The following is a 26,496-nucleotide window of genomic DNA, read 5'->3' as shown; positions in this document are numbered from 1 at the left end:
TATTTACCAAATATGTAACAGCACTTCTCTGTTACTGTAGCGAACATATGGGTAGGTTTATTTTACACCCTAGTGCAAGTGTATTGGTGAGAAATAAAAAATAAAGTGTATTTGTAAAGCCTGGCAGGGAGCAGGAAGTGGGCGAACAGTGCAGGGATGGAGGGGAGGACAAGGTTAATTGAAGGAAGGAAGGACCTTATTTCAGTACCTGTTCCAAGAGCGGGAGCTGTTACCAGTAGGTCCTTGAATTGTCCGAGGGTTTAAACTGCCAACTCATATGGCTACTGCTGTCCAAGGCAGCCAAATACAACTGTGATGTTGCAGGAAAGAGAGAGAAAAAGAGAGTGGAGCCGAAACGTGCATGAAAACATGATACAGTGCAAGCGACACGCCATGGTGAATGTACATCCGTGTGTGCGTATGAGGGAGGGCTCTATTACTCTACAGGTATAGCCCTGGGTCAGTAAGGGAGCACACCGGGGTAGGGAAGATCGGGGATAAAAAAAGAATTGACAAACACTTTGGCATGTGATGAGCAAATAGAATATGACATATTTGTTGACAATGTTCTCCTTTTATACAATTATACAGGTTGAGCACATTTATAAAACATAAAAGCTCCGTCCAGTACAAAAAATAAACACTATTGTAATATTTCGGGTAATATCTGATCTTTAAACTGAACACAACTAGGAAGTAAAATATCAAACAACAGAGATACAAGCATTTAAAGGGTAATAGTTTGAGTCCAGTTTAGGATGTGTGTGCAGTAAGTGGACGTTTTCCAACAAAAGGTTGGAAAAGTTTGATAAACTCTGGAGTATTTCTGTGACACTTTAGTAATCTTGTAAAAACACAATGTCAAGTGCTGACATGATGGTCATGCGGAACCAAAATGAGAATTTAAGCTAAGAACTCACAAGACCCAATAGTAATTTTATTTTATTGACATTTCAAAAACTGCTAAAAAGAAATAATATTTTTTAAAATAATGTATTGTCCTTTAAATAATGACCAGAAACATTTAAGAACATTTCCTTCAACTTTTTCCATAAATATATGTTGTAATCCATCTGTACTACTTTATTATTAAAGCACTGTGGTAAATATTGTGTACACAGTTAAAATGTCAGAATCTATTAATAAAGTACTATGTCTGCCTTGCATTTTTTTTTTAATTATTATTATCAAAGATGGAATGTACAATTCAAAAAGCAAAATAGCATAACAATATTGTTCTTCTGAATTCCTTATCTATTAAAACACGAAAGTAAAAATTAATTGATTTCGTTTAGAGCATGCACTGTATAGCAGCTGTGCTTACAACAATGTTTATAACAGTGTTACACATTGTTGCAAATAGTGCTGCTATTTAGAGTTCCAAACACGTGCACACTCCTGAGCATAAATTGTAGGTAAATTGAAAAGTTGCTTAAAGTTGCACACACTGTCTGAATCATTAAAGCTTAATTTTGACTTTTATTTTAATTTAACTATTTAAAACAAATGGAATTACCTTTACATTTTTCGATCTTTGCAATTCTATGAAGCTACTTACTGCAATTTTCCTTTTTTTTCTAGGTATCTATCCATCTATCTCTGTCTGTCTTTCTGTCTATCTATTCATAAATTCATCCTAGGGCTTGACAAAATTGAGGCAGGAGCCAGCTAAACATATTTAGAAGGCAGGCAAGAAGTTTTTCATATATAAACACTAGGGCCCCTGGATTTGTTAGACCCTAATAATCTACATAAATACAAAATAATAGAAGGTTAGGCCCAGCACACTGCATTTTGTAGTCTTACAAAAACCAACTATGTAGACTGAGTATGATCATAGACTTGATAAAAACAAGGAAAGTTACAAGAAAGATACAATTTCCAACAGTGCATAAAATACACCTACATACACACACACACACAAATACACACATGTAGGCACAGCGAGTCAAAAACAATATAAATACAGCAGGAGAGTTAGTTCTGCACATTAAGAAAACAAAGTACCTGAGTAGATGTAACATCGATCTTTGGTATAAGTGGGGTTAAAATGACACAAATATAACACTAATCAGTTACGTACAATCAGTGATGGAACAGGTTCTATTAAAGTAACAGATTTTTTTTTTTTTTTTAAACGAACCTACATATCCGCTATGGAAAAAAAATAAGGAAAGCAAATGTAGATTTTTTTTTTAAATTAACAGCTTAAAGGGACATTAAATACTAAATAAATGCTAGCTAGAATGATGCATTCAAAGAACAGATTAGTCTGAGAATACGATGTAGATGTATTTTCTAAAGTTTCTTTAGCTGCTTAAATATTCACAAAATAAGTGTAAAGTTTTAGTGTCTTTAAAACAATGGGAGCTGCCATGTTGTAACTTTGGTTACTTTTTCTGCTGTGGCCAATCAGGGATAGTTATAAATAGGTCACTAGAGTGTGTAGCCAATGGCTGTGTGGAACATAACAGTGTTCTGCACTCCCATTTCTAGCAGGAACTAAAATGCTCACAATTTCAGACTGGCATTACAGGAAAAGGGATAAAAAATAAATAATGAAAGTATAGTGTAAAGTTTTTATATATTTACGATTTATCATTTTATATTACCACCTGAAAGTGTTTAATGTCCCTTTGAGGGACAGTAAACACAGCATTTAATTATATATATATATATATATATATATATATATATATATATATATATATATATATATATATATATATATAAATAAATATATCATAAATTATGCTTACCTGATAATTTTCTTTTCTTCCGATGGAAAGAGTCCACAGCTTTTGGGAAAAAAGAACCTGGCCACCAGGAGGAGGCAAAGACACCCCAGCCAAAGGCTTAAATACTCCTACCACTTCCCTCATCCCCCAGTCATTCTGCCGAGGAACAAGGAACAGTAGAAGAAATATCTGGGTGAAAAGGTGCCAGAAGAATAAAAAACAAAGACGCCCCACATAAAAAAGTCCACAGCTGCATTCATTACTTTTGGGAAAAGAATACCGAAGCTATAGAGGACACTGAATGCCAAAACGTGAGGGTACAATAGGCGGCACATTCTGAGGGCACCAGGCCTGAAAACCACTACCCAACCAAAAAACCCTGCTTCATCCAAAGCCGAGAAAACAGAAAAGGAAAAGGCCCCAAGGACACTGACCAGCAGATAGCACGGAAGCCTAGGTAGAGACCGCAACATCAGACACAACAGTCCTCTGGGAGACACCGTTGCCCAACAGTCGGTCCCCCACCACACACCCTTTACTAGCAAAGGGAACTCCCCGCTGAAACTCCCAAAGGAATAAGGCAAGGAAGAACCAAATGGGAACCGAAAGGTTACCACAAACTATATAAAAGGAGAACCCCCCCAAATCAAACCAAGCTCACAAGACCTAAAAGGGTCCTGACAACAAGGGGAGGCAGCACCCAATCCAAATAGAAACCACAAGGTTTAGAACCGGTAGCAGAACAGAGAAAAAGTTCTCCCAACATCCTGCAAAGGATTGGAACAGCTAGCTAGCACTCAGTCAAGTCGCAAACAGCTGTAGTTGGTTTCAATGAGCAACCCTTCACTTGCCAGGCAGCAAGTCAACCAGCGCCTAGGAACAACTGAAAACGGAGACCAAACATCATCCAAACTCAGAACCCTGAGGAATTCAGGCAAAATTACATGTAGCAGACCCAGACAAGGTAAACACCTGAGTCAAGAACACGCAGCCATCCTCAGGATGACACAGAAGAAATACTTGCTAGAAGTCGCTACCAAAACGTAGAGTGCTAAACCTCCATTACAAAAGGCACACTTTAGGCAACCGAACCTGCCAGACCTACACATAGGTCTCGAAAATAAAAGGAGAGCCCAGAACTTCAACGAGGACCAATGCGCCCCCAGGATCCGAGAGAACAACGGATCTCAGGACCTACCTCCAGCAGGGCCAACCCAACCATTGGCAGGTCTGAAAACAGGGGACAAGAAAAACACCAGGCTCAAAAAACGAGCGGAAAACATGGCACAGCCATGACAATAGTGCTCAGATGCCAACCGGAAATACCACATGGAGACCGTCGACAAGGCTGTAGACCTAGAGATCACGCTAAAGGTCCAACATAGACTCAAGGCGGAGTCAGCAACTCTCCAAATGGACAAAACAACCCAGAGAGTGTACCTCTCTCCAAAATAGGTTAACCCATCTGTCCTGACCTCCTGAAGCTAGGAGAAGCCCTAAGATAGGGGCCACACTTCAAAAGAAGGATATAAGCCCCCTCAAAGACAAAGGGGGCCAGCAAACGGGCCGGAAGGACAGAGCACCTGCCCCCAGGACACAGCCATAGGCTGAACCGAGAGAACAAATCTCCAACGCCCTGACCTGGAAGGAATCCCGTGAAGAATTTAACTGGCTAGCACACAGACAAGGTGCCATAGCTGCAGTGGTTCCACAGCGAACCCCTTTGCTTGCAGAGCAGCAAAGTCATCACACTATTTCAGCAAGCCAACCAAGGGAAAACAACGAATAGGCAAAAGGCAAGGCCAAGGGGCATCAGCACCCAGAAAAACCTGGTCTACTGTACCAGTTCAACTAGCCCAACCAAAGGACACTGCCCAAGTTTCCTGGAACTGGGGAACCCCAGACCAGCTCTAGATCCTAACAGTCCGGTACAACCTGCAACGGGATCCACAAAGGAAATGCTGAGTGAAAAACTCATCCACCGGAAGAGCCAGAGCGAGGAGAGGTCTGAGCCCCCCCAAATAAACAAGAGCCCGGAAAATGAAATCCCCCATCTGATATAAAACCAGACCCCCGGGAGATACCATACAATGTCCAAATTAAAATGGACAATGAGAAAAACTTGCAAGTCCCGACCAGAAGACGAGACCACCCCTTGCCAGAGTCCAACGCTTAAAGGAGCTAAGGAAGCAAAGACCGAAACAAGGTCACTAGAGCCCTAGGCACAACAGCAACACTACAACCAAAAGCAAGGGGATACACCTCTAGGAAAAAGTCACTCGAACAAAGGCTAGTCTTCACATCACCCCCAAAAAATCAGAGGAGAAGAAGAATAAGGATGCAGAGCATCCCCCAGCTCCAGGGAAGAAACCTTAAACAGAGCTCAAGGAGACCACACTGCCCATGTCCCTACAAAGGAACCAACTCCCAAAGGGAACCAGGTCCCCCTAAGGAACCCAAGGAACGGACGAAGTCCACAAGGTTTCAAGAAGAGGACCACAGCAGAAACAAGTCCAAGGACAATTCCAGAGCCTCAGAAGGTCAAACCACTCAAAACAGCGGTAAGGAGGTGCTAAGCCCCCAATCCTCCCAAGAGAGAAAAGAAACTCTAGGCCCCGAGGAAATCGGAGCAAAGAGAGTGACGCAGTTGAACTCCACTGACCCGGTCACCAGATTGAATGCTGAATAAGGACTGACACAATCCTTCCAGCCATACGGATCCTTTTAGAGTGTTTAGCTGAACTTGTAAAGAAAAACAAGAAGACACACAAATAATAATGTGAGCACTCAGGGCCCCACCGGACCAGCCAGGACAGAAGATCTGAATCCCAGCAGGACCAGCCGCAGCTGGGGTCATAACTGTCAAGTTGGCTAAATCCTCCCTCAGAGGGGAAGGAAAAACAGACAAACCTAGGACTAACGTGTCACTTAACAAACTTCCGAAGAAGCAACCAGAGAGAATCGATCCCAGAAGTTCCCGAAGGAAACACAATCGAAATTAAGAGACATCCTAACTGGATAAAAGAAAATATAAGGCAACCTGTAGGTTAACGCCAGGAAGAAAAAAGGCATACCCGCAGGACCAGCCAAACGGAAACCTGATCTTCCAACAAAAACTGGGAAAGATCTCATTAAGCAGCCAATTTGGAAACTACATCATCCCCTCATGTCTAATGAGGTGAGCCATTCAAAGTAGAATACTGCGGATTCCCGTATCCGTTAAGTATAGGATCCTCTAATGACTCAAAATGTGTATGAGTAAAACGCGAAGAAGCGCTATTCTGTAATGAAAGGCACAACACTCAGGGACAGCTAAACAGAAAGGGAACTGTATAGGCCCACCCAAGGCCGGTAGAGCCTGGACGATCGGGCACGAGCACAAACGCAAATAAAGGCCTGGACTTTGCAGATGCATAATCGTCAAAAATATGTGAAAACGAAAATGAGCTGCAACCTGTAAGGAGGGATAAACATAATCTGTTTTACCCGCATGTGTAGTAGTAGTAGGGAGCGGATGGCTCAGCAGACCCGATTCCCCGAGCCCGAGGAACAGGGCGCTCTAATACGGCATATCGAACATAACTGATTGACCTGTCAACGGGGCCAATTCGCATTCTTCACAAGTCAAAGAATTTGAAATTTGAACAGTCTCAGCATCAGAATCCTACATAACTAGATAGAGAATATAATAAAATGGACTAAGAAAAAACTTAAACGGCACCTGACACCCACAATGGCTGGGGCACTCACCACCTCCTAGAACCAGACACAAGCAGACTCTAATTTTTCAGTCGCCAAACGGTCAGGAATGAGGAAATGGAAGACCAGAACATAAACACGTCCAGTCACAGGGTGAACTGTACAGTCCAAAAAAAGCACGCCCAACCATAAGGTCACTTCCAAAGGCCTTTATGTTCTAAGTTAAGTTAACACTACACATAAGAAGATTGAATCACATAACAAACATGATTAAATAAAACCCCTGTTCAATAATCCCCCCTCGGGAGATATTAACCCTCGATTACAAGATACCACTGAGGGCCTATAAATATACTTAATAAGTCCCGTAAGATAGTTCCTTATGAGAAACAAATAAGTTACAGTACAGTACATTCTGATGAAGTAAAATGAAACGATCTTACCGGAATCTACGCTGTGGAACAGGAACACGGCTCTTCAAGTGTGACGAATAGTAGCAGCGCCTCCACCATGGACTTGAGAGAAGAATGCAGCCAGCGAAGCGAAGTTCGACAATGCTGATTGCTTGTGGAGCTGTTAATATGAGTCGGGATGGTTTCGCATAAAGACTCTCCCTGCATCTCCTGACTCTAACTTTCATCTAGGCCCTCATTGAGAGACTGATAGGATTACTTAAAACTCCTGACCCATGTCAAAGAGTACTACCCTCCATAAGAGACAAAACAAACTTCTGACACTTCTCTGCCAACCTCCTGGGACGAAAGGCAAAGAATGACTGGGGGATGAGGGAAGTGGGAGGAGTATTTAAGCCTTTGGCTGGGGTGTCTTTGCCTCCTCCTAGTGGCCAGGTTCTTATTTCCCAAAAGTAATGAATGCAGCTGTGGACTCTTTCCATTTAGGAAGAATATATATATATATATATATATATATATATATATATATATATATATATATATATATATATATATATATACACACACACACACACATATATATATATATATATACACACACACACATACATAATTTCAATATTTATTTATCTTCTTTTTTGATAAATTTAAGTCTGAAAATTGTGGGGTTTCCAGTTCTGAGAGTCAGAAAGACACATGATCAATTTCACAAGCCTAACCTGCTACCAATCTGTCCCTAATAAACTTTAGTAGCGATGACAAACTGCAAAATTATGCATATACAAGGGTAGCGGAGTCTATTCTAGTAAGAAGCTCAGATTGCCTCCTCCAAATAAGGCATGTGGTGGGCGGAGTTTGTCTGTTGAAAAACTATTGCAGCAAACGGGTGTTAATGGATTCAAAACACTTTCAAACTCCACCCTATGTTAAAGGGACATTTCAGCCAAAATTGGAATCCACATGGATGCATTTCAGTTTTAAATAGAACACAGGACATGCTCAGAGAGCCTAAGGTGCCTGTACACTCTGGTAATAACTCAATCTATTAATTGCTGACATGATACAAACACCACTAGTGTTCTGAGCAGCTGTAGTATTTAAAATGCTGATGCACTGAGAATATTTAGTTATGCTACACATGCACGTGCAGAGAAAAATAACACTAAACCAGTGATAACTTTTGCTAGATGATATATTGCACATAGGTTTCTATTCAAAAATGTAATTAATCTATGTGCATTTAAAGTGAAGGTCAATTTTGACAAATTAGTGCCCGGTTGTTAATAATCCTATTAAAAACAAGGGCACTTTAATTCATCAAAATTGACATTTCACTTGTTTTCTTCAAAAACTTACCTTTTAATCCTGACAGCCGCTCCAGTGATTCCCCCGGCTGTCGGAAGCCTCTTCCGACATCAGAAATAGCGAATCCTACTTCCTCCAATCACGCCCCCCCCCCCGGGGGGAAATCATTGCCCGAGGCAACGCTGTGATTGGAGGAAGCAAGATTCGTCATTTTGGACCCGCGAAGAGGGCTTGTGACGGGCGGAGGAAGCGCTGCAGCGGCTGTCAGGATTAAAAGGTAAGTTTTTGAAGAAAACAAGTGAAATGTCAATTTTGATGAATTAAAGTGCCCTTGTTTTTTAATAGGATTATTAAAAACCAGACACAAATTAATCAAAATTGACCTTCACTTTAAATTTTGACCGGAATGTCCCTTTAATTTATAACAAGGTGTTTGCTTTCTCTTTAGTGATAAAAATCAGGATACATATTAAACAGTTCTAGATATGGACTCACTACAAATATATGGACGGATATGTGGACACATATGAATATGAGAACGTTATGAGACAAAGCAGACAGCTACCTAGGGCCACCTTCTCTGTGAGGCGCATCAGATTGGTTGTTCCCTTAAAATGTTCTTACCTTATTTCTATTGTAATCTGATTCCTGAATAGTTCAGCATGTTACAAGCTGCACAGCGACAATTTACTGTCTATATCCTGTCTATATCTTAAAGGGACATGAATCACAATTTTTTTATTTCTTTCATGGTTCAGATAGAGCAAACAATTTTAAACAATGTTCCAATTTATTTCTATTATCAAATGTGCTTCATTCTCTTGGTATCCATTGCTGAATGAGCAACAATGCACTACTGGGAGCTAGCTGTACACATTGTGGGAGACAGAGCTAGCTGAACACATTGCGGGAGATAATGACAAGAGGGGTAAATGAGTGCATCCGCCAATCACCAGCTAGTTACCAGTAGTCCATTGCTGCTTCTGAGTCTACCTAGGTATGCTTTTCAACAAAGGATACCAAGAGAATGGATCAAATTAGATAATTTAAGTAAATTGAAAAGATGTTTAATATTGCATGTTCTATTGGAATAATGAAAGCTTTCATTTTGATTTGTACTGTTTCTTTAAGTAGAGCTATGGGCCAGTGGTCTGCCCATTATTAGTGGTCACTGGCACAATTTGGATGAGCAACATATGCCTTGGGCGCCAAAAATACGCATATCTGTCACTGATAATGTTTTTATAAATACTGCCATCAAACCAGCAGTTACCTTCCTTATTAGTTAATGGGTTCCCTGAGAAAATGAAGCCAAGATTCAGATAGAGCATGCAATTTTAAGCAACAATCTAATTTACTCCTATTATCAATTTTATTTGTTCTCTTGCTATCTTTATTTGAAAAAAAAAAAAAAAAAAAAAGCAAGAATGTAATCTTAGGAGCCGGCCCATTTTTGGTTCAGCACCTGGTTAGTGCTTGCTGATTGGTGTCTAAATGTAGCCACCAATAAGCAAGCTCTACCCAGGATGCTGAACCAAAAATTGGCCGGCTCCTAAGCTTACATTTTTGCTTTTTTTTTTTCAAATAAAGATAGCAAGAGAACAAAGAAAATTGATAACAGGAGTAAATTCGAAAGTTGCTTAAAACTGCATGCTCTCTCTGAATCAGTTTAATTTCGACTTGACTATCCCTTTAAATAGCCTTTGGAAAATTTGTTAAAGTCTCCCATCTTAGTGACATGAATGCATTTTGGACATCAGATTAAATCTCTCTCGATATGCTTGCTTAAAGGGACATACATCATTTTGTCTTTGTTGCATATAAAATACAATATTATTTACTGTCCCCGTGCCGACTAAAGATACTTTTGTTTTAGCACTTATGGAGACGAGATCTGTTCTTGTTACACAAATGCAGCTGTAGGAGTTTTCCTTAGGAACCAGCCAAGAAAAAAATATATACTTGAGTATGCGCTGTGCACAAAGATGCATTTTTGCTAATCTCAAATTTATCAGTTTCAATGTAATCTTCCAATGCACAAAAATATGTTTCTATGTTTAATTGTTGCCATTTAATAGACATAATAGATTGTTTTCAGTTTATTTGCACTTTGAACAATTACCTCCTTCTGGTTATATTTTGAAATCAACATTAGTATCCTAATGGCTTTTACTTGTAGCCCAGAGGCCAATCAAATGCCACATATGTACATATTCTTAAAGTCAAGGTTCCAGGAACACCCATCATGGGTCAGAATGAGACATTTCTAAAAAATAATGTTGCTTTACATTTTTGGCGAAAGTATGTATGAGCATTTGTGCAATGTCAGCACTCTCCTAGTATTGCACATGCACCATTATTTAAGATTATTAGTTTATATGCATCCCCTCACCCATGATACACATTCCTGCAGCCATTAGGCACTTGTATCCGTCACAAAAAAAAGAGAGGATTAAATGTACTAATGTTAATTTCAATGCATATAAAAAGGAGAGTGTTTAATAGCAATTACATAGACAATATATATTATGTATAAAACATACTTAACAATTCCAATAAATGACAGGCCTATTTCAGTGTAATGTTGGTGTCACTGTCCAAAATACTTTTAGGGTATAACTGAACCAGCTGTTAATCTTTACTGGAATTTTCATTCGATCAGCGTCAAACATCTGCCTACCTTAACTAGGTAAGGCCGAATGTTTTGCAACATTTGAAAAATGAAACAAATTTTAAAACAATCGTTCATTTCGAATTTGGAATGTTTGTACCACATTCTAACATTCATTTAATGTAATAGTAATTCTTTAATGCTTTCTTTAAATGTAATATTCGATTCGATATTTTCTAATAGTTCAATTCGAATTATGCAATATTCGAATTCGAAAAAAATTCTAATTTATATATTTGGATTAGTATTTCTAATGCTTTCTTTAAAGGGCCATAATACCCAAATGTTTAAACACTTGAAAGTGATGCAGCATAGCTGTAAAAAGCTGACTAGAAAATATCACCTGAACATCTCTATGTAAAAAAGAAAGATATTTTACCTCAAAAGTTCCTCAGTAGCCACATCCCATTGTAAAGGATTTCTAAGCAGCATATTAGTATGTCTGTCCTGGGAATGCTGAAGGGATGAGCCTCATGCACTCATGTTATTTCCCTATTCAGATTAGGGAAGTTTACAATGAAATCTCATGAGAGTTAAGTCAAATCTCATGAGATCACAGTAAAAGAGTTAATGACCTCAGCACTGCTGATGCTGATTGGCTGCTGTTCATTTCTTCATTTTTTTTTTTTTACCTGCAGCTGGGAGCAGGTGAAGTATAACTTTTTACACAGAACTTACTAGGGGTGCCTAAAATAATCGATTCTGCGATGCATCGCGATGCAGCCTGTTAACGATGCTGCATCGATGCAGTGCAGATCAGAATCGATTCAGGGGTGACATCATCGCGCAACGTCACGTGACCCCGCCTCTCTCACATAGCAGACGAGCCGACAGCATTTGTGTCAGGATTAATCTGGTTACAGCCCCCAGCTACACCACATCAGGACTTCCTGTGCACACTGCGCAGATATCTGACCCAGAGAGCATTACCAATAGACCTCCTCTCACATGTTCCGGTCAGGAATTTTTATGACACCTATCCTAAAGAGCCGACAGCAGCCTCATGTAAACAGTGAATCTTTTCTTGTATTATAGATTCACTGTTTACTGTTGCGGTCTCTGCTGCATGTTTCCTCTCTGTCAGACCCCTAGCCCAAAGGAGCATTTGAGGGTTGCTATTAGATACAGCAAGTCAAAAGTTTTACAGCAACCCTCAAATGCTCCTTTGGGCTAGGGGTCTGACAGAGAGGAAACATGCAGCAGAGACCGCAACAGTAAACAGTGAATCTATAATACAAGAAAAGATTCACTGTTTACATGAGGCTGCTGTCGGCTCTTTAGGATAGGTGTCATAAAAATTCCTGACCGGAACATGTGAGAGGAGGTCTATTGGTAATGCTCTCTGGGTCAGGTTTCAGATGTCTGCATGTACTCCGTGAGAATGTTTGAGTGAGTACACTGCTGCTGGTTTTCCTTTGTAAAATAAATCTACACATACATATCTGTGCATATTGTAGCATTATGTTTATAAGTGCTCTTCCATCTTACACAGTTGTTTAAAAGATTATTATATATACACACACACACACACTATATATATATATATATATATATAATATATATATATATATATATATATATATAGTGTGTGTATGTATAGATCTCTCTCTCTCTCTATATATATATAAATAAATGTGTGTATGTGTATATATATATATATATATATAAGTGTGTGTGTGTGTATATATATATATATATATATATATATATATATATATATTAAATATGGAATAGAACAAGATCATGAAAATCATAGGCAGTAATCGTGATGCATCGCGATGCATCGTAGAATCGAATCGTATCGAATCGTTACGATGATAATCGTAATCGAATCGAATCGTGAGACAAGTGAAGATGCGCAGCTCTAGAACTTACTCTGCTGAGCTGAGGAAATTGTGAGGTAAAATATCTTCCTTTTTTACATAGAGATGCTCAGGTGATATTTTACTGTCAGCTTTTTACAGTTATACTGCATCAGTTTTAAGTGATTTAGCATACGAGTATTATGTCCCTTTAAATGTAATATTTGAATTATTCAATATTCGAAATAGAAACATTCCAATTTATATATTTCTATCTATAATGCACTATTTTACTAAATGCCTACCACATGAACTATTGCACTTCTGAATAGTATTTGTTAAATAGAATGTTGCATTCGAAATTTCAAATGTGGATATTCGATCTAATTATGAACATTGAAAAAACAGAATGAATGCTTACCTGATAAATTTATTTCTATCTGGGCATGAAGAGTCCACAAATCATTCTAATTACAAGTGGGATATTCACTCCTGGCCAGCAGGAGGAGGCAAAGGACAGTTAAGTATCAGTTCCCTTATCCATAACCCCCAGTCATTCGGGCGAAGGGAAACGAGAAAAAGAAGATAACACAAGGGTATAGAGGTGCCTGAGGACTAGACAAAAAAACTGCCGTCTTAATTTGAATAAGGTTGGGTCGTGGACTCATGGAAATAAATACATTTACCAGGTAAGCATACATTTTGTTTTCTTTTCCTATGGCATGGAGAGTCCACATAACATTCTAATTACTTGTGGGAACCAATACCCAAGCTAGAGGACATAGAATGAATAGGGAGGGAGAACAAGACAGACGAACCTAAACTGAAGGCATCACCGTTTAAAGAACCTCTCTCCCAAAAGAAGCCTCAGCTGAGGCAATAGTATCAAATGTGTAGAATTTGAAAAAAGTATGAATAGAGGACCAAGTGGCCGCCTTACAGATTTGCTCCACAGAAGCTTTATTTTTGAAAGCCAATGAAGATGAGACTGCTCTAGTGGAACGAGCCGTAATTCTCTCAGGAGGCTGCTGTCCAGCTGTCTCATAAGCTAAACAGATAACACATCTCAACCAGAGAGAAAGAGTGGTAGAAGTGGCCTTCTAACCCCTACGCTTACCAGAGAAAACAATAAACAGGGCAGAAGTCTGCCGAAAATCTTTAGTTGCTTGAAGGTAAAATTTAAGAGCATGCACAACCCTTCTTCTGGGAAGAAGGGTTAAGACAAAAAGAAGGAAGGTAAGGGGAATCACACTGCAGAGCCGAATGTTCGGAAACTCTGCGAGCAGAAGAAATAGCAAGAAGAAACAAAACCTTCCAAGATAGTAATTTAGTACTAGCAGAATGCATCGGCTCAAACGGAGCCTGCTGCAAAACTCTAAGAACAAGGTTAAGACTCCAAGGAGGAGCAACAGATTTAAACACAGGCCTGATTCTGATCAAGGCCTGAACAAGAGACTGAACATCTGGCAGAACTGAGCCCAACAGGCTGGCGTCCATGGTCACAATCACCCAGGAAGGCCTCAAGAAGCATGTGCCCCGAGACATATGGTCCTGTGAAACCCATCATGAGAGTGAGACTCTTGTTGGGGAATCCAAAATGATCTTCTGCAAGTGATCTGAGTGGTCCCCGTTCCATGAGCATGCATAGCAGCAGAGGTCTCAGATGGAACAGAGCAAAAGGAATGATGTCCATAGAGGCATCCATCAGTCCAATCAACTCCATGCATTGAGTCACAGATGGATGAATAGCAGACTGGAGAGACAGGCAAGAAACATGAAGCTTGGATTTTCTGGCATCCGTCAGAAAGATCTTCATGAACAGGGAATCTATGATTGTTCCCAAGAAACAAACCATTCTATCTGGAACAAGGGAACTCTTTCCCAGATTCACTTTCCCCCCATGGGAACGTAGAATAGAAAACAAGATCTCGGTATGAGATATTGCTAGATGAAAAGATGGCGCTTGAACTAGAATGTCGTCTAGATAAGGAGCCACAGCAAAACCCTGGGACCTCACAACTGCCAGAAGAGCCCCCAGAACCTTTGTAAAAATACTGGGAGCTGTAGCAAAGCCAAAAGGAAGGGCAACAAACTGGAAATGTTTGTCCAGGAAGGCAAACCTTAGATACTGGTAATGATCCTTGTGAATAGGAACATGAAGATACGCGTCCTTCAGATCTATCATCGTCATGTACTGACCCTTTTGGACCAAAGGAAGAATAGAACGGATGGTCTCCATCTTGAAGGATAGAATCCTGAGGAATTGATTGAGATACTTTAAGTCCAGAATGGGATGAAAAGTGCCCTCCTTCTTGGGAACTACAAATAGATTTGAATAGAACCCTAGACCCTGTTCCTCTAGAGGAACTGGAACAATCACTCCCAGGGATGATAGGTCCTTTACACAGTTTAAGAAGGCCTCTCTTTTTATCTGATTCGCAGATAACCTTGAGAAGTGGAACCTGCCCTTGGGAGGATAAGATTTGAATCCTATTCTGTAACCATGGATACTATATCTATAGCCCAAGGATCTGGAACATTGCGTATCCAAGCCTGCTTAAAAAAAAAAGCCTGCCCCCTACTTGATCCACTACAGGATCAGGGGTGGCCCCTTCATGTTGATTTAGAATCAACAGAAGGCTTCTTAGCTTGCTTCCCCCTATTCCAAGGCTGACTGGACCTCCAAGAAGACTTGGATTGATCCGACTTGGAAGAGGAAGACTTATGTCCCTTAAAGTTACGAAAGGAACAAAAATTTGAATTCTGGCGACCCTTAGGTCTATTCTTTTTATCTTGAGGTAGGAAAGAACCCTTTCCACCTGTAATGTCAGAAATAATTTCTGCCAGACCTGGTCCAAACAAGGTTTTACCCTTATAAGGCAGAGATAAAAGCTTGGACTTGCACGCACATCTGCAGGCCAAGATTTTAACTAGAGAGCTCTGCGGGCTAAAACAGTAAAACCAGAAATCTTAGCACCCAACCTAAGAACTTGCATGTTGGCATCACAAATAAAGATATTGGCTAGCTTGAGAGCCTTGATCGTGTCTTGGATGTCCTCTATAGTAGTCTCTTCTAGCATAAGATTAGATAAATCATTGCACCAATAAGATGGGGCCCCTGCAACTGTAGCAACTGTAGCAAGAGGTAGAGAGGAACCGCAGGGCACTGCATGTGAAGCTTGAGAGGAAAGCTGAGGCGTAGCTAGAATAACACTATCCTGAGAGACAGGAGGCTCAGGGAGAGACATCATATCTTTAAACTTTAAAGTTTTATTTAAACATGAAGAGCAAAACTGTACAGGAGGAATTATCTTAGCCTCCAAACACAATAAGCATTTTTCAAATGAATCAACTTCAGTATTTGTGTCCATAATTGGGTATCAGTTAACAATTAACAAAAAAAAAAATGAAATGCCAAATTAAGTTTATTTATATGAAGCAATAAAACATAAATAAGCACTTAAAACCCTCAGCTCTGTTGAGGTCTTACCCCTCCAGAAGTTGCTATCCCACTAGCACAGAAAACCGGACACACACGGAAGCAAAAAATCACCTTGTTACCAGAACAGCCCAAATCCACTTGCCACTGAAAATACAGCCTCCACACTCGCCGCGGCAAACTCCGATCTGAACAGAGAAGCCGAAAACCGGAAGTGCAGGGGATCGGTCACGTGACCGCAATAAAAAACCCATTTTTTTTAAACTGAGCCAAACAAAAACAGCACGAAAACCAACAGCAGCACAGCAAAAGTGATTGTTAATAAGCTGAGCTGAAAAGTAATTGCCACAAGAAAGAATTTAAACAAACACCTGTCAAACACTTCATACACTCTCCTATCTCTGAGCCCCCAATAAAAAATTATGCATCTTCACATAAAAGCAGTGCCCCTAAAACAGATTTAAATACACAAGGATTTAACCCCTATAGTGCCGGTACCTTCAAACCTAGAAGGGAAAGCACTGACCTGTGGATCCTGCTCTGTCAGACAGAAGCTGTTTTCGGAGGTGCGGCAGCTTCACCATATCTACCATGGACCAATCGAAAAGAAAGAACAGAGTAACCAACTCTGGCTTTCTATAATAGGGGTAGCAATAATGTTAGAAGTTTAAGCAAAGACTACCTTGCTGCCTTCTAACTGCTAATAGCCACCATTACTCTTACTAAAGAGATTGACATGGACACAGCATAGCCCCAAATCCTTGCTTGCAGGGAAAAGTACCCATTAAAAGGATTAAAATCTTCAGACACCATCTTTGCCATCCTCCCGTGATCAAGGCAAAGAGAATGACTGGGGAATATGGGTAAGGGAAGGGATACTTAACAGCTCTGCTGGGGTGCTCTTTGCTCCTCCTGCTGGCCAGGAGTGAATATCCCACTTTTAATTAGAATGTTTCGTAAACTCTCCATGCCATAGGAAAGAAATGAAAGTAACATTCGAAAACCGGAAAGAACATTCGATTATCAAATTTTAATGGATTTTCATTCTTATCAACATTCGATTGTCCAAAACGAATGTCCACAGGAATATTCGTTCTACGAAACGAATTGCATTTTCAGCAAATTTGCCCATCCCTAATCTTAACCTCATATTCAACAGTCATAAAATACACTGTAGCCTCAGTAAACCGCTAATATAAAATAAACCAACCCAGGATAAGAGTATTATGGAAAATTAGATATCTCCGGATGCCATTGACATAAAAGAAATATTGTTTAATGTATCAGTACTAATAACAGCGTTAACTTTAAAGGGACCTAAAACCCAAATTCAGACAGAATGTAAAAAAAATTTTTTTTAAAAAAAGTTTCCAAATTACTTTTGTTATCAAATTTACCTTGTATCCATTTGTGAAAACAAAGTGCTTTTCTATGACAGCATACTGATGTAGGCTCAAGAGTGTGCACGTATCTTGAACACTAAGGGTTAGACTACAAGTGGAGCGCAATCAATAGTTTTATCTTTTGTGTGACATTATGCAAAGAGCTTATTGTGCTTGTATTACAAGCAGTGATTTAAGTGTTGTGCTCGAGCATAATTAAAAATACAGACGTAAAATACAGCGCTTTATGAGACATGAAGTAAACCATTATCATTAATAGTATAGCTCAAGCGTTATCTGACATGAATTTTATAGCGCACTTGCCCTATCCAACATGCAAATGTTCGTGCACCCAGGACTATTGCTTGAGCAATTAAAAAAAAACTTTGGACTTCCCATGAGCACAAAAATATATGCACTATTGATTGTACTTGAGCGATGTTGACACACAATAGTGCTAGTATTTTTGCCCTCCGCTTGTATGTATAACATTGTACAAACACTACTGCTTTAAGGATACTCTCATGGAAAGTAATACAGTTTCAACTACAACCTAGGGAAATAGGTAAATATAATAACAGAATTAATGTGGAAAGCATTTTTTTTAGATTGTACACTTTATCTGAATCATAAAAGTTTAAGTTTGACTTCCAAGTCCCTTTAAAGGGACATAATACTCATATGCTAAATCCCTTGAAAGTGATGCAGCATAACTGTAAAAAGCTGACAAGAAAATATCACCTGAGCATCTCTATGTAAAAAAGGAAGATATGTTACCTCAAAATGTCTGATCTCACCAGTGTAAGTGCTCTGTGAACAGGTATTCTTCAGCTGCAAGTTGAAAAAAAAAAACACAATAGCCAATCAGCATCAGCAGTGCTGAGGTCATGCTTTGGTTTGCTGTAATCTTGTGAGATTTCACTGAAATCTTGTGAGATTTCCTAGTAAACTTCCTTAAACTGAATAGGAAAATAACATGACTGTGCCTGCACATGCTAGAAGATGCACACTCCCTTGTAAATCCTGGGACTAGCATCCTGATTACAGTGGGGTGTGAATACTTAGAGGAATAGTCTAGTCAAAATTAAATTTTCATGATTCAGAGAGAGCAGGAATTTTAAGCAACTTTCTAATTTACTCCTAATATCAATTTGCATTCGTTCTCTTGGTATCTTTATTTGAAAAAGCAAGAATGTAAGAAAAGGAGCCGGCCCATTTTTGGTTCCGCACCTTGGTAGTGCTTGCTGATTGGTATCTAAATGTAGTCACTAACCAGCAAGCGCTACCCAGGTTCTGAACCAAAAATGGGCCGGATCCTAACCTTACATTCAAATAAAGATACCAAGAGAATGAAGAAAAGTTTATAGGAGTAAATTAGAAAGTTGCTTAAAATTGCATGCTCTATCTAAATCATGAAAGTTTAATTTTGAATACACTATTCCTTTAAGAAATTTTAAAGTAAAATATCTTCCTTTTTTATATAGGGGTGTTCAGGTGATACTTTCTAGTCAGCATTTTACAGCCATACTGCATCAAATTCAAGTGCTTCAACATTTGGGTATCGTGTCAATTAAAGTTTGACCCAATAAAAAAACATAAAACAGAGCTGTGTGCAGTCTATCCATAAGAAATTATAATTATGCAATATAATCTTACAAGGAAATTTTGAAGATAAAAAATAAAAATAAAAGTGAACGTTAATTAAATTGACTTGAACCAGTTCCAACATTTTACATGATAATTTGAACACATTTTTAACTAAACTTACAGAAGGAGGAGGTGACTCGCGTCCAATCAAAGGAGTGTTCTCGCAACGGGGGGTTTGGAAATTTGCATTCTGACTCCTAGAAAAAATAAATAAATAAATAAAATAAAGGAAAGTTAGATACAAACTTATTTGGTGCATAAACATTTTTTTTATGATGGGACAAACAATGTAAGATGTGGAATTAGTAGTTTTTGAAAAGATCAATATAAATTAGCACAAGAATCTGCATTTTAAATACCCTATTTCTAGAGATAAATTTAATAAAATGTGTTCACGAGACCTAAAATACTAAAATGATGTATTAATCACCTCCTCCACCACCAGCAACCTCCCCCCGGAAATTAGGTAAAAATGTAATAAGTTTAATTCCCCCATGAATTAAGTTTAATCATTTTAGTCAAATATTATCAATATTTCAGGAATTAATGTATTTTAAAAAAATTGATGTACAAGATAATCTTTTTGCTCAGCCAACTTTTTTCATTATAATTTTGGTTTGCATAACCATTGAGTAGAATTAACATTTTTATTTAAATTTATTACAAATTTTGTTTAGTAAAAAACGTTATACCGACAAAGGGCTACATTAAAAGTGGTGCGCTAGTTAGCGCATTCGCTTGTGTAAACTTCGCTAGAAATACGTTTTTTGCGTGGGTCGGTTTGCCCGTGTGTACTACAAGTTAAAAGTAAAAAGTTTGTGCGTGCGATAACCAAATATCTCAACCATGTTTACGTATTCTCCCCATAGAAGTCAACGGACAGCGCAGAAGAAAATATATATACACCTATAGCTTGCGAGCTAGCCCGACAAGAGTTATAAATATTTCACATTCCAATATTCTTTACTTACAAGATAATGTAATTTTTATTGTAAATACATATTTCTATATACATCTATTCCTATAGATAAATAGGTATAGATATCTATTTTACATTAACATTATATATATATATATATATATATATATATATATATATATATATATATATATATATATATATATATATATATATATACTTAGTTTACAGCCACCTGGTGCTCAGCCAAAAAAGTACATACAGTAATACAGAACCGGATCCAACGGATGGACTCCGTTGTCTGGTGAGATCCAAGGAACAGCCGGCACACAGGAATTTTGTTCAGTAATCCGATTTATTCAATAAGCAAGAAACCAAAGGTTTCGGCTCTACCGTGAGCCGGCTCACGGTAGAGCCGAAACGTTTGGTTCTTGCTTATTGAATAAATCGGATTAGTGAACAAAATTCCTGTGTGCCGGCTGTTCCTTGGATCTCACCAGACAACGGAGTCCGTCCGTTGGATCCGGTTCTGTATTACTATATATATATATATATATATATATATATATATATATATATATATATATATATATATATATATATATATATATCAAGGTTTAACACAAGCACTCACTGGACTTGAAGAAGGTGAAATAAAAATTATTTATTCCATATATAAACAAGTGACGTTTCGGGGTGTTTACCCCTTCATCAGACCAAAATAATTTTTATCAGATAGTGTTTATATGAGTGTAACTGTAATTGTGAATGTATTTATATTGAGTTTTATGCAACTTTTTTAAACACACTACCCCTTTACGCAAGGGTTTTAGTCTCGCCAACCCAACGAGTGTAAAATTAAATTGTGCTCTTGCAATCGCGTATACTTTCAATTTGTAATACGAGCGCTATTTCCGACGCATGCAAAATCCATATATCTCGCACGCAACAGTTAGTGCTCCATTTGTAATCTAGCCCATATTATGACAAGTCTAAATATAGATTGAATAAAACAAACTTGGAATTTTATGGGGTATGCAAAAAAAACATAATTTATGCTTACCTGATAAATTCCTTTCTCCTGTAGTGTAGTCAGTCCACGGGTCATCCATTACTTATGGAATATATCTCTTCCTAACAGGAAACTGCAAGAGAATTACCCAGCAGAGCTGCTATATAGCTCCTCCCCTCACATATCATACTCAGTGATTCGACCAAAGCAGACGAGAAAGGAGGAACCATAGGGTACAGTGGTGACTGGAGTTTAATTAAAATTTAGACCTGCCGTAAAAACAGGGCGGGCCATGGACTGACTACACTACAGGAGAAAGGAATTTATCAGGTAAGCATAAATTATGTTTTCTCCTGTTAAGTGTAGTCAGTCCACGGGTCATCCATTACTTATGGAATACCAATACCAAAGCTAAAGTACACGGATGAAGGGAGGGACAAGGCAGGAACATTAAACAGAAGGAACCACTGCCTGAAGTACCTTTCTCCCAAAAATAGCCTCCGACGAAGCAAAAGTGTCAAATTTGTAAAATTTTGAAAAAGTGTGAAGCGAAGATCAAGTCGCAGCCTTGCAAATCTGTTCAACAGAGGCCTCATTTTTAAAGGCCCAGGTGGAAGCCACAGCTCTAGTAGAATGAGATGTAATCCTTTCAGGAGGCTGCTGTCCAGCAGTCTCATAGGCTAAGCGTATTATGCTACGAAGCCAAAAAGAGAGAGAGGTAGCCGAAGCCTTTTGACCTCTCCTCTGTCCAGAGTAAACGACAAACAGGGAAGAAGTTTGACGAAAATCCTTAGTTGCCTGCAAATAGAATTTCAGGGCACGGACTACGTCCAGATTATGCAAAAGTCGTTCCTTCTTTGAAGAAGGGTTAGGACACAGAGATGGAACAACAATCTCTTGATTGATATTCCTGTTAGTAACTACCTTGGGTAAGAACCCAGGTTTAGTACGCAGGACTACCTTGTCTGAATGAAAAATCAGATAAGGAGAATCACAATGTAAGGCAGATAACTCAGAGACTCTTCGAGCCGAGGAAATAGCCATCAAAAACAGAACTTTCCAAGATAACAGCTTGATATCAATGGAATGAAGGGGTTCAAATGGAACGCCTTGAAGAACATTAAGAACTAAGTTTAAGCTCCACGGCGGAGCAACAGACTTAAACACAGGTTTAATCCTAGTTAAAGCCTGACAGAAAGCCTGAACGTCTGGAACTTCAGCCAGACGTTTGTGTAGAAGAATAGACAGAGCAGAAATCTGTCCCTTTAACGAACTAGTAGATAAGCCCTTTTCTAAACCCTCTTGTAGAAAGGACAATATCCTAGGAATTCTAACCTTACTCCATGAGTAACTCTTGGATTCGCACCAATGTAAATATTTACGCCATATCTTATGGTAAATTTTTCTGATAACAGGCTTCCTAGCCTGTATTAAGGTATCAATAACCGACTCCGAGAAGCCACGCTTTGATAGAATCAAGCGTTCAATCTCCATGCAGTCAGCCTCAGAGAAATTAGATTTGGATGTTTGAAAGGACGCTGAATTAGAAGGTCCTGTCTCAGAGGCAGAGACCACGGTGGACAGGACGACATGTCCACTAGGTCTGCATACCAGGTCCTGCGTGGCCACGCAGGCGCTATCAGAATCACCGAAGCTCTCTCCTGTTTGATCTTGGCAATCAAACGAGGAAGCATCGGGAATGGTGGAAACACATAAGCCATGTTGAAGACCCAAGGGGCTGTCAGAGCATCTATCAGCACTGCTCCCGGGTCCCTGGACCTGGATCCGTAACAAGAAAGCTTGGCGTTCTGACGAGACGCCATGAGATCCAGATCTGGTTTGCCCCAACGACGAATCAGTTGAGCAAAGACCTCCGGATGAAGCTCCCACTCCCCCGGATGAAAAGTCTGGCGACTTAGAAAATCCGCCTCCCAGTTCTCCACGCCTGGGATGTAGATCGCTGACAGGTGGCAAGAGTGAGACTCTGCCCAGCGAATTATCTTTGAGACTTCCAACATCGCTAGGGAACTTCTGGTTCCCCCTTGATGGTTGATGTAAGCCACAGTCGTGATGTTGTCCGACTGAAATCTGATGAACCTCAGAGTTGCTAACTGAGGCCAAGCTAGGAGAGCATTGAATATTGCTCTTAACTCCAGAATATTTATTGGGAGGAGTTTCTCCTCCTGAGTCCATAATCCCTGAGCTTTCAGGGAATTCCAGACTGCTCCCCAGCCTAGAAGGCTGGCGTCTGTTGTTACAATCGTCCAATCTGGCCTGCGAAAGGTCATCCCCTTGGACAGATGTGGCCGAGAAAGCCACCATAGAAGAGAATCTCTGGTTTCTTGGTCCAGATTTAGTAGGGGGGACAAATCTGAGTAATCCCCGTTCCACTGATTTAGCATGCACAATTGCAGCGGTCTGAGATGCAGGCGCGCAAATGGTACTATGTCCATTGCCGCTACCATTAAGCCGATTACTTCCATGCACTGAGCTACTGACGGGTGTGGAATGGAGTGAAGGACACGGCAAGCATTTAGAAGTTTTAATAACCTGGCCTCTGTCAGGTAAATTTTCATCTCTACAGAATCTATAAGAGTCCCTAGAAAGGGAACTCTTGTTAGTGGTAATAGAGAACTCTTTTCCACGTTCACCTTCCACCCATGCGACCTCAGAAATGCCAGAACTATCTCTGTATGAGACTTGGCAGTTTGAAAACTTGACGCTTGTATCAGAATGTCGTCTAGGTACGGAGTCACCACTATGCCTCGCGGTCTTAGTACCGCCAGAAGTGATCCTAGAATTTTTGTAAAGATTCTTGGAGCCGTAGCTAATCCGAAGGGAAGAGCTACAAACTGGTAATGCCTGTCTAGGAAGGCAAATCTCAGATACCGGTAATGGTCCTTGTGAATCGGCATGTGAAGGTAGGCATCCTTTAGATCCACTGTGGTCATGTACTGACCCTCTTGGATCATGGGAAGGATGGTTCGAATAGTTTCCATTTTAAATGATGGAACTCTTAGAAATTTGTTTAGGATTTTTAAGTCCAAGATTGGCCTGAAGGTTCCCTCTTTCTTGGGAACCACAAATAGGTTTGAATAGAATCCCTGCCCGTGTTCCGTCCGCGGAACTGGGTGGATTACCCCCATTAGTAAGAGGTCTTGTACACAGCGTAGAAACGCCTCTTTCTTTATTTGGTTTGCTGATAACCTTGAAAGATGAAATCTCCCCCGTGGAGGAGAAGTTTTGAAGTCCAGGAGATATCCCTGAGATATGATCTCCAACGCCCAGGGATCCTGGACATCTCTTGCCCAAGCCTGGGCGAAGAGAGAAAGACTGCCCCCCACTAGATCCGTTTCCGGATAGGGGGCCCTCTCTTCATGCTGTTTTGGGGGCAGCAGCAGGTTTCTTGGCCTGCTTCCCCTGTTCCAGGACTGGTTAACTTTCCAGCCCTGTCTGTAACGAGCAACAGCTCCTTCCTGTTTTGGAGCGGAGGAAGTTGATGCTGCTCCTGCCTTGAAGTTACGAAAGGCACGAAAATTAGACTGTTTGGCCTTTGATTTGGCCCTGTCCTGAGGTAGAGCATGGCCCTTACCTCCCGTAATGTCAGCAATAATTTCTTTCAAGCCGGGCCCGAATAAGGTCTGCCTTTTGAAAGGAATATTAAGCAATTTAGATTTAGAAGTCACGTCAGCTGACCAGGATTTAATCCATAGCGCTCTGCGCGCTTGGATGGCGAATCCGGAGTTCTTAGCCGTAAGTTTGGTTAAATGCACAACGGCATCAGAAACAAATGCGTTAGCTAGCTTAAGTGTCTTAAGCTTGTTGATTATTTCATCCAATGGAGCTGAGCGAATGGCCTCTTCCAGAGACTCAAACCAGAATGCTGCCGCAGCAGTGACAGGCGCAATGCATGCGAGGGGCTGTAAAATAAAACCTTGTTGAACAAACATTTTCTTAAGGTAACCCTCTAATTTTTTATCCATTGGATCTGAAAAGGCACAACTATCCTCCACCGGGATAGTGGTACGCTTAGCTAAAGTAGAAACTGCTCCCTCCACCTTAGGGACCGTCTGCCATAAGTCTCGTGTGGTGGCGTCAATAGGAAACATTTTCCTAAATATGGGAGGAGGGGTAAAAGGCACACCCGGTCTATCCCACTCCTTGCTAATAATCTCTGTAAGCCTTTTTGGTATAGGAAATACGTCAGTACACACCGGTACCGCATACTATCTATCCAACCTACATAATTTCTCTGGAATTGCAACCGTGTTACAATCATTCAGAGCCGCTAATACCTCCCCTAGCAATGTGCGGAGGTTCCCTAGCTTAAATTTAAAATTGGAAATCTCTGAATCCAGTCTCCCTGGATCAGATCCGTCACCCACAGAATGAAGCTCTCCGTCCTCACGTTCTGCAAACTGTGACGCAGTATCTGACATGGCTCTCATCTCATCCGCGCGCTCTATCCTTAACCCAGAGCTATCGCGCTTGCCTCTTAATTCTGGCAACTTAGATAATACTTCTGTCATAACAGTAGCCATGTCTTGCAAAGTGATTTGTAAGGGCCTCCCTGACGTACTTGGCGCCACAAAATCACACACCTCCTGAGCGGGAGGCGAAGGTACTGACACGTGAGGAGAGTTAGTCGGCATAACTTCCCCCTCGTCGTCTGGTGATAATTTCTTTACATGTAAAGATTGACTTTTATTTAAAGTAGCATCAATGCAATTAGTACACAAATTTCTATTGGGCTCCACATTGGCCTTTAAACATAGTGAACAAAGAGATTCATCTGAGTCAGACATGTTTAAACAGACTAGCAATGAGACTAGCAAACTTGGAAATACTTTTCAAAATTAATTTACAAGCAATATAAAAAACGTTACTGTGCCTTTAAGAAGCACAGAAAAACTGACACAGTTGAAATAACAATGACCAAAATAGTTATAGCAACCAAATTTTCACAGTAAATGTATTAAGTTAGCAAAGAATTGCACCCACCAGCAAATGGATGATTAACCCCTTAATACCCAAAAACGGATAACAATTTAATAATTAACGTTTTTCTCACAGTCAAATACACTGTCACAGGACTGCTGTGCCTGATTACCTCCCTCAAAATGGATTTTGAAGACCCCTGAGCTCTCTAGAGACGATCTGGATCATGGAGGATGAAGTAGACAGATTGTGACTGAATTTTTACTGCGCAAAAAAACGCTAAAATAGGCCCCTCCCACTCATATTACAACAGTGGGGAAGCTCAGAAACTGTTTCTATGCAGAAAACAAAAATGGCCATGTGGTAAAAATCATGCCCTAATAAGTTTTATCACCAAGTACCTCACAAAAACGATTAACAAGCCAGTAAACGTTTTAAACATACATTTGAAAGTTATGTATTATTATTAATAAGCCTGCTACCAGTCGCTTTTACTGCAGTTAAGGCTCATACATTATTTCAGTATTAACA

The 26,496-nt window shown here is 39.9% G+C and overlaps 1 protein-coding gene across 1 annotated transcript in view; it reads right to left on the bottom strand.

Annotated features, from left to right (window-relative positions):
* Positions 1-26,496, bottom strand: part of TTYH3 (tweety family member 3) — a 443,816-nt gene that overhangs the window by 37,565 nt on the left and 379,755 nt on the right. Inside the window, exons 17-18 of the mRNA XM_053695221.1 lie at positions 19,218-19,293; positions 18,227-18,280 (exon numbers count right to left, since the gene is read on the bottom strand). Of these exons, the coding sequence (XP_053551196.1) occupies positions 18,227-18,280; positions 19,218-19,293 (130 nt within the window). The remainder of the gene's footprint in view (positions 1-18,226; positions 18,281-19,217; positions 19,294-26,496) is intronic.

This window comes from Bombina bombina, chromosome 11, assembly GCF_027579735.1.
Source record: "Bombina bombina isolate aBomBom1 chromosome 11, aBomBom1.pri, whole genome shotgun sequence".
Lineage (NCBI taxonomy): Eukaryota > Metazoa > Chordata > Amphibia > Anura > Bombinatoridae > Bombina > Bombina bombina.
This window is presented reverse-complemented; position numbering and strand designations above follow the sequence as displayed.